The 8927-nt window shown below is 58.0% G+C and overlaps 1 protein-coding gene across 5 annotated transcripts; it reads right to left on the minus strand.

Annotated features, from left to right (window-relative positions):
• Positions 1-124: 124 nt before the first annotated feature.
• On the minus strand, positions 125-7513 carry MBD6 (methyl-CpG binding domain protein 6). Of its 5 annotated transcripts, none has more exons than XM_060165781.1 (13): positions 7241-7513; positions 6137-6200; positions 5822-5958; positions 5426-5528; positions 5134-5296; positions 3849-4904; positions 3013-3674; positions 2580-2733; positions 2227-2396; positions 1683-2096; positions 1524-1591; positions 1237-1300; positions 125-1091 (listed from the first exon to the last, which is right to left on the minus strand). In XM_060165781.1, the coding sequence occupies exons 3-13, from the start codon at positions 5932-5934 to the stop codon at positions 1017-1019; spliced, it is 3042 nt and encodes a 1013-aa protein (XP_060021764.1). In that variant the 5' UTR covers positions 5935-5958; positions 6137-6200; positions 7241-7513; the 3' UTR covers positions 125-1016. The 5 variants fall into 5 exon arrangements, 4 of the variants coding, with proteins under 4 accessions (XP_060021764.1, XP_060021765.1, XP_060021763.1 ...); XM_060165782.1 differs by having other exon boundaries at positions 1524-1576; positions 7241-7512; XR_009543440.1 differs by lacking the exons at positions 6137-6200; positions 7241-7513 and having other exon boundaries at positions 125-339; positions 599-1091; positions 5134-5324; positions 5822-5921.
• Positions 7514-8927: the final 1414 nt, after the last annotated feature.

Genomic DNA, 8927 nt, shown 5'->3' on the forward strand with positions numbered 1-8927 from the left:
CTAGAGAGAGAGACATTCACAGTGTAATAGACAGTCTAAGCTACTCTCTACTACAAGAGAAGGATTTAAATTGTAACCTGTTCTTACAAAAGAACTAAGGAAAAAATGAGGACAGAGTCAGAGCCAGAGTTTCAAAATATTCTCATCTGTTAAATTAAGAGTGTCTCCCATAGAAAAGCAGTGGAGGCCCCAAAGGGCAAGTACAAAACAGAATTAAAACTCCCAAAGGTCTTGTCTTTACAAAAGAAAAGGCAGGAGGCAGCCCCTGGACAGCTGGTCATGCTGGCCGCTCCGGTTGGACCACGTTGCATAATCCTCAGTCGCATCATCACAACGTCTCTGAGCGTTTTGATGGGGGGAGAAGGGGCAGTGTAGTGTGTATGGGAGGAGAGACCCAGACGGCTCTCTTTGCCCCCTTACCCCCTTTTTATATCCCAGAGGAAAGTAGAGGGAAGCTGGCTACACCTTGAAATGAGGCTATGTGTTTCAAACCTGGGGACAGGGGTAAGAAGGGATCTGTGCTTTGAGCAACCTGAGCCAGAGGCAGAGGGGTGTTGTAGGGGTGAGGGGAGGGTGCATGATGCTTATTGCTTTGTACCTTTCACTGGGAAGGAGGGCAGCAGCCAACAGTAGCTCACAGGTTTGTAAACTGAGCCTGCTGGCTTCGAGAAGGGAGGCAATGAAGTCGAATTAAATATAAAAGAGTCATTTGTGCAAAAATAACTTAAACAAATAAAAGACCTGGGGAAAGGGGTGTTCCCCTTAACCTGGTGGGGAGAGGGCCATATACCCCCCCCAGGCCTTTTCAGTGACATGGCTTTGGGGGGGAGGGGGTGACCTCCCTACCCCCTGCAATGGCTCAGGATGGGATTGTGGGGAAGGGGTTGCATTTGTGCTCTGAGTGGGGAGTAGTGCCCCCACCCACTGTCCACAGGTGCACGTGGCTGGCAGGGGCTCCCAAGGCTCAGCACTCAGCTCTCCCCAGTCAGGGTCAGATCCAGCTCCAGGTATGGCTGCTATGGGGCCAGTTTCCTCCTCTTGTTTTTGGCAGGACGGCCAGGGCGGGCCCGGGGAGGCAGAGGGACAGCCGCCTATACAAGAGGGGAAGTTGAAAGAAGTGATCAAACAGCTAGGTATCAGGAAGTCCTTTATTTTCTCCCCACTCCCACTGACCTTCTCCTCCTGCCTCACCCCGTACACGCACTCGCACCCACCCACACAGGGACGCACACTTACGCGGGTTGTGGGGCTGGGGTCCAAGGTAACGTCTTGGCGGGAGCTGTTGCTGTTCCGGGTAGGGCTGCAATAAGGGGCACAGATGATCAAAAACACCTCCCCAAGCACCAGGTGAATTTCAGAGTTTGGGTGGGAAACTTTCTACGTTTGGATAGTAAAGGCGTAACATCCTTATTCATATTCAAGCAAGTATCTGCCTTTTTGAAAGCCAAGTCACTCTTGAGCTATTTCTATAAACCCAAGAAGATGTGGGGAAAGGCCGGTATTGTGGTGGGCCCAACACTCACTTGTATTTTCTCCTCCGGCCACGACGAGACTTTCTGACTACCCCTGGGGGCACCTGAGAAAAGACAGACTGTGTGTGTAGGAAAAGTTAGGAGAAGGCGCCTTGGCCTCAACCTTTCCTCAGAGTCTTTGTGCCCAGGCCACCATCACTCTGCATTCACCTTAAGGTCCTCAGAATGGGGCCCAGAAGGGGATGGATCCTTGGGCTCAGCACCCCCTTCAGCCAGTTCCCCATTATGCTGCCAGTGGTGGGTCCTTCTTGGGGACCGTTCCATTTGTCCATTGAAGCCACCACGTGCCCCCCACTTGAGGGCCAGTCGGCCAGGCTCCCGCCGGCTGCCAGGCTTTCGGCCCCGGCCTGGCCTGGCCTCACCATTAATGCCCCTAAGTCCCCCTCCTCCCCTCCGGCCCCGTTTCCCTGACCCCCTCCCAGTGAGCAGCTCAGGGACTGGGGGGTCGGGAGAACCGTGGGGTGGGGCTAAGGCACTGAGGGGAGGCCGGGCAGGCTCCGGTTCAAGGGCTGAGGTGGGGCTCTCAGGGGGCAGACAGGGGGCTTCTGGCTGCTCTGGAGGGATCTGCAGACAAAACAAAATCTCAGTCAGTCTCAAATGCAGTCCCTCTGCTACTGTTAACTCAAAATGTCTATACTTCCAGTTTGGGAAAAACTTCTCTCCCTAACAAACACACCCACACCCATACCCTCACCTGGAGACTCTGTAGCAGGCAGGCTAGGGGACTAGAAGCCTCTGAGAGGGGTGGAGGAGCTCCCCCCACAGGGAGGAGCTGCAGCCCCAACTGGCCAGAGAGAAGAGGGCCAGGAGGCTGCAGCAGACTGGGGAGGGTTCCAGGGCTGCTGGTCAGCGAAGACAGGTCACCTGTTGAGGAATTGTAAAGTCAAGGGTCTCCCTAGGCCAACCAGCTAGGCTGAGCAGACCCTATTATTCTTTTAGCCTTTACCCGGTGGTCAGAGACTTCCTTCCCTAATTCATCCAGCCTCTACTCTCAATTTTTCTGCTTCCTTTCTTCTCTCCCACACCAGAGTCTTCCCTCAGACTCACCCAGCAGGCTGGCACTCAGCAGAGGGCTAAGGAGTTGGGGGGGTCTCCCTGAGTTGGAGGGGGCCTTGCCCAGAGAGGAGGCCCCCGGGTCAGTAGTTGCCGTGGTGACACTGGAGGTAGGTGGTCCAGGTTGGGGGGCACTCAGGACACAGGGCTAAGGAGAAAGAATAGTTATTACATTTACATGTGTAAAGTATTCAATAAGTTTAGAATACTTTCATATGTACAATCCCACTGAAGCCTCACATGAAGTAGGCCATGTTTATTAAATACAGACCCAGCTGTTGCAGCCATCCTACCCCCAGCCAAGAATTAAGCCCTCCCCAAAGACCCTGAGGAAGAGCTCAGACATGAAACTGAAAGCCTTTGATTCCCGGCTCCTATCTCTGATTCTACGTCTGGTTCTGTCCCACCCACTCATCCTCATCCTCACCTGGGGGGGCGCCCCTGACGGGGGATCCAGGCTGGCAGCCAGCAGCGCAGAATTTAAAGCTATGAGGGTGGGGGGTGCTGAAAGTGGGGGGAACAGCAAGGGGGGCAGGTCTCCCAAACCTGAAAATGTCTCCCCACTCGGACCCCCGGCTCCCTCTGCAGATCCCTCTCCATCCCCAGCTGTGGGGCCCAGGGCCAACAGGGGCAGGAAGGAGGCAAGGAGGTTGCTAGGGGGTGCAGAAGGGGGTGGAAGAAGGTCTGAGGGGGGTGGTGGAAGCAGGGAAGCCACCAAAAGCGAAGGCCCTTCGGGCTCGCCTGGGGCTAGGGGAGGGCCAGGTCCCCCTGGTGGGGGTAGCAGGGGCTCCGGGGGAGGTTGTCCCCCTCCCCCAGCCAGCACGCCAAATAAACTGTGGCTGAGCAATGGAGAAGGCGGAGGTTGCCCCAGACCCAGAGGGAGAGGCAAGGTCCCTAGCATCCCCGGGAAGCCGGCTCCACTCAGTGCCAGGCCCTGCTCGGGGCTGGGGAACGGGAAAGCCTCCCCACCAGCCAGGGGAGGCAGAGGGCAGGCTGGGCCCGATCCCATCCCGAGCGCTTCGGATGGGCTTTGAAGCACAGGGCTAGGGACTAGGGGGGCTTTGGAGGCAGCTGGTGGGGCAGGGGCACCTGCAAAGAAAAAGAGAGGTTCAGCTCAAGGGAGGTCCTTCCTCCCAGCGTCCGAAGAATCCAACCTCCCTGCCCCCAACCCAGAAAACCACCACAGAGCTCTCTCAATTCCCCGTAAATGCCTTGGCTGTCTCTCCACCCGAAGGGAGGAAGGGCTCCATCACACTCACATACCTGGCACACTGCTGAGGCTGCCACTGGTGGTCCCAGGCAGGGAGGGCGGGATGGGGTGCCTGGGCTGGGGAGGGCTCCCTGAGGAGAGGGTTGGGGGAGGAGGAAGGTGTGCGTCTGACCCCAAAAGGTTAAAGCTTCCATCAGAGGGGGGAGGGCCAGGGGTGGGGAGTCCCAGCAGGGACAGCACAGAAGGGAGAATAGGTTGGGAGGGCTCAGGGAGAGGAAAAGGCTGTGGGGCGGGAGCGGGGGCCCGAGGGCGGCTCCGTCTAGGGGCTTGAGGACCTCCCCCTTCTAGCAATCGCAGTACAGTTGGGGGGCGGCGGGGACGACGCTGAGAGGGGCGGGGTGATGATGAGGAGTGGGAAGCTGAGGGCGCCTGGGCACGGGGCCTTCGGCCCTGTAAAGTGCTGGGAGGGGGGAGAGGGGGGTGCTGTGCCTTGGCCGCTGCAGAGAGTAGGCTGCTAGCAAGGAAGGGGGGTGCCCCGGGCCCCTCCACCGTGGGGGCCCCTCCTAGGGGCCCCAGGACCAGGGGCAGGTGCATAGTGGCTGAAGACACTGGTGGCTGAGTGGCAGGACCAGGGGGGCCAGGGGGACCAGGGAGATTATTGCTTGGGGGCAGGGGAGGGGGTGTTAAGGCATCACTACAGTGGAAGAGAGGAGGGTCAGAAGGTGGTGAGGAGGAGGCATGGGGAGCTGGAGGAGAGCCCAAGTCAGGGGGCACCAGGCTGGATCGGAGAGCAGATCCCCAGCTATATGAGGGAGCATTGAGGCTGATAGCAGGTGGAGGAGGTGGAGCTGGAGAGGGGGCATTGCCCCTTGGCAGGAAACAAGGGCTGCTGCTGCCTCCAGAGGGGACTGGGTCGGGAAGCCTTGGCTGTGGGAAGAGCCCCCCAGGGCCCGCTAGAGGGGGGAAAGCCTGTGGAACTGAAGGTGGTTCTGGGGGAAGGGAGCCAGGCGCCCCATTAAGCGGAGTTGTAGGAGGAACTCGACAGGGAGGGCGGGCAGAGGGAGGCCCTGGGGACACAGTGTGGAACATTTGGGGGCTCGCTCCCTCTCCTGCAATAAATGAGAAACAAAGGATCAACTTGTGGCTCCCCTTCCAAGAACTTTCTTTTGTCTTCTCCATCCCTTCTCCCATAAATTCCCAGCTTCCCTGTACCCTCCTCTCACCAAGCAGCTCCCCACTCCACCCTTCTCCTTGCTTCCCTCTCACAAAGCTCTTCCCACCATCCCTCTTCCAGGCCCTTAAGTTTTCCTCAGTCTCTGTAAAGTGGAAAAGATTCACCAGGAGAAGAGTGTGAGCAGGTGGTCTCCATGCTGCGGTACAGAGTTGCCATGGCAACGGCTTTCCGCCGGTGGTTGCACAGCTTGGTCATGTCCTCCTCTGATGCTGGCCCCACCCCAGCCCCACCCGGGGTCACCGGGGCCAAAGGGTCAAAGTTGAAAACCTGCAAGGTGGAAGCATGGACAGGGACCCTGAGGGAACAGAATCTGTGAGAAGAGCTACCACAGTCAGCGATTTGCATTAAGTCTCTCGGCTTATCCCTATACTCTCTGGCTCCCCTCACCACTCTGACCTTGGGGACATTGAGTGGACACTCCAGACCGCACTTGCAGGTCCCATCGCTGAGGAGGTAGCTCCGGGTTTGCTCCAAGGAAGACAGCTCTGTGCCACTTGGGCTGGGAGAGGACAGGGTCAGAGAGTATGGGATTAGTTGACACTGAATTGGGAGAGACTCTTAAAGAACAGTTCATTAGTCAAAGACCTTCCTAGGAAGGGCAGAGTAAGGAAGAGACAGAGAGAAGAAATGCAAAGGGCCAGAGACAAAGAGAGCAAAAAGGCTGAGGAAGGAGGAGGAACAGAGAAGAGGAACAGGGCACCAGCAATCTGGGCTTTGAGAGGAGGGATGGGAGAAAACTCAGGCAATTGAAGGGCCTGGGGATAGAAACTGGGAAATTTTGGGGAGTCATACCTGATATAGAGCACAGCACCCTCTCGAACACAGCGCTGCCAGCCGATGGGGACAGATGTGGCCACAGGGCCCCCAGCTCTGTCTGCTCCACTGCTCTCATTGCCCCCATTCATTGTGTGTAATCAGCTCCCACGTGCCTGATAACACAGACATCCATGTGGCATTAGGAGGATTAAACTGGGCTGGGTACCTGAGGGAGCACTTAAGAAAAGCAAAGGTGTGGGGAGACTCAAGAGGACTCGGAGGCAAGGGGAAACCCTCAGAGAGCTGGGAGAGAGAATGAGGGGGAACCCTCTGCCATCCCACCATGGCTACCTGAACATCTCTGCAAACATTGTGGGGTCCAGTCTAAAGCCGGGGCCGCCGGCTTAGCCCACACCTGCAACACAGGAGAGAGGAGGGACCGTCAGGAATCTGCCCAAGCTAGGAAAGTACCACAGCCCAGGAAACTCTCAAGGGAAAGATCCTTAATAATATGAGGTAAGTACCCATAAAGATCTCAGGGATCTGCTGGCTGAGTCCACAACCATCCTTTCCATGTCCAGTCCCTAGGGACCAGAGGGTCAAAGCCTCAGCTTCCAGGGACCAAGGAATCACAGCCCAATCCCTAGGCATATAAAGGGTAAGGCCCCTTTGTCCCACCAAGGAGAGAAACCTTCAGCCAAGAGTGTGGGCTAATTCCTATAATACCAGGCCACTAGGAAGTTTCCCAGAGAGTCTGGCCCCTGCTGTTCCCTCCCCCTCAGGAAAATCATATAAAAAGTAGATTGCCCCACAGGTCACCAGGCAATTGCCCAACTGCCCGCTGGGGTGGTACCAGCATAACTCCCCCCATGCCTGGCTCCACTAGACAATCACTGATCTAGTTCATTTGGGTCTTCTCCCACGATTCTCAGAAACTCCCAATTTTCCCCCAAGCCTAAGGCAAGGGGATTCAGCACCTCCTGTCCCACTGGCTTCAAATTACCTCCAAGAAGAATTCTCCTCTGATGTACATGGGGACGCCCCCCAAACCTGCAAGTATCCTCTCCAACCTTACCATCGCTCCCACCCCACACTGGCGGCTTCTAAACTTTCCCTCTCATAACAAGGCGCCTGTCACCCAGCCTGCTTCCCTCGGCTTGGGGAGGAGGGGAAGGCGCACGAAGTAGGAAGGAACTTGGGGAGAGGGCGGGCGGAGGGTGGGCGAAGCACTGAGGGGAAGGAGGTGAAGAAGGCAAAAGTCAAGCAGTGAGAGGGAAAAACGGTGGGGGCAGGTGAGGGCGGGGGAATGGGGATGGGGCCAGGGAAAGGGGCCGAGAGGACGCGGAGGGGGCAGAGGGTAGGGACGGGAGGGGAGGGGAGAGGAGGGGAGGGGAGGGGAGGGGAAGGGAGGGGGAGGGGGAGGGGCGGGGTGGGGGGGCCGGGCCCTGCACTCACCGCGGCCCATGGTTCGGCCGGCCCCGCCCTGCGCAGTCGCGGCCCAGAGGGTGAGTGGGAGGGAGTGGGAGGAGGGTCGGTGGAGCCCGAGCCTCCGGTACGGCCCCGGCCGGTCCTAGCAGGAAGCGCCGCTGCCGCCGCCGCGGATCACCGAGCGGCCTCCCGCGCATGCGCCATGGGGGCCAGGGGCAGCCCTGGGGATTCCGTTCCCAGAAGGCACCGCGCAGGCTGCTACCGCCGCCGCCGTCGCTGCTGCCGCCGCCACCGCCGCAGCCGCCGCTGCCGCCGCCGCTGCCCGGACGGGAGAGGGGCGGGGCCGGGCCCCCGCCCAGCGGACAAGGACGAGCCAACTGGAGGGGCCGCAGTGCGCATGCGGGAGCGCGCCTACCCCTCCCCCACAACCCCCCATTAATCCCCAAGAGAACAAACACCCCACGCGGGCCCCACCCCCCCGCGCCCCCCCCCCGGCCTCAGCGGAAGGATCCGAGCCTCTTCCCAGGCCACTGGTGGCCAATCCCAGCCTTCCCCCGGGAGGGGCCCCTTCCGAAGCCACAATCTGTTGGGGTAGCCAGGAATGCCAGGTCCGGGAGGAACCGGCCCCAAAAGATGAAAGTCGCGACTTGCCCTGCCCCGCCCCCAAAGGCTTCCCGGGTAGTGTGCTGGGACTTGACCCGCCTCCCCAGGTCAACAAGTCACAACACGACCTCGGCCTGTCAAGTCACATGACCTCTGCCTGTCACTGACAACCTGGTCATGTCTTCGGGCCAGGAGAGACCATCTGCTCCAACCCACCCCCCCCCCCATTTACAGAAGGAGAAATGGAGCTCTGGAGCAATGGTGCAGGCCTGGCCAAAGACCTGTCACCGTCACACCACCGCCTGAAGCTGCCACCCAGCCACAACCAGCCTTGTTGACAGTTTCTACTTAGGACAAACTCCGGCTGCCCCCATGAGGGTATGACAGGATATGTAACAGGCCACCATATGGCCTCTGTTTTCTACCTAATGGCACTAGAAAAATACTTTGCATTTTCCACGGTGCTTTTCACTTTTGTTCAAGCTGCCTCCAAGTTCATAATTCTCTCATTTTACTTCCATAACTCGTTATCTTTTATTTACTAACAAGAACGGTGAAGCACGGGGAGATTAGGTGGCAGGCAGGCCTGGGATCCCTGGGCAAGTGAGGGACCGCTGAGGCTAGAATCTGGGCTCCTGACAACCTAGTCCAAGGCAGTCGTGCGCTCACGTGCACGCAGTGTTCCAGGCAACACAGCCCTACTGTAGCCCAAACACCTAGAAAGCAGGAGGCCTATGCCCCGCTCCTCACAGCAGGGAGTCACAGGACTTGCAGGTCTGGTACACTGAAAAGGGCGGGCCTGATCTTTGGTGAAGGGCACCAGAGCACCACGGGGGAAGGTGATAAGGGAAAGAGTGGGAATCGGGGCCACCTGGCAAAGAACATGAATTCTGGCATGCCAAGGGCTCATCAAAAACTTTATAAAGATAAGAGTTTAAGGGTGCTCTTCAGCGAGGAGGAGCTGAAAATGACTACCAAGGGGATTCAAGTTACTTGGCCTCTTCTGAGGGAGCCAGGGAGCTAAAAGAGAGGACCCCTTTAGGAAGACTCAAGAAGATGCAAACAACCCTGGTGGTTGGATGCAAATTTTCAAAGGACGGAGGTTTAAAAG

The sequence above is a fragment of the Lagenorhynchus albirostris genome, chromosome 11, assembly GCF_949774975.1.
Source record: "Lagenorhynchus albirostris chromosome 11, mLagAlb1.1, whole genome shotgun sequence".
In the NCBI taxonomy this organism is placed as follows: domain Eukaryota; kingdom Metazoa; phylum Chordata; class Mammalia; order Artiodactyla; family Delphinidae; genus Lagenorhynchus; species Lagenorhynchus albirostris.

Excerpts from the sequence above, each read along its gene's own strand:
- MBD6 (XM_060165780.1), bottom strand. The coding sequence starts at position 5,921 with ATGAGAGCAGTGGAGCAGACAGAGCTGGGGGCCCTGTGGCCACATCTG. Across the intron at positions 1,301-1,523 it reads GGCCGGAGGAGAAAATACAA|CCCTACCCGGAACAGCAACA; the intron begins GTGAGTGTTGGG and ends CCCTTATTGCAG. Across the intron at positions 1,092-1,236 it reads ACCCCAGCCCCACAACCCGC|GCGGCTGTCCCTCTGCCTCC; the intron begins GTAAGTGTGCGT and ends CCTCTTGTATAG.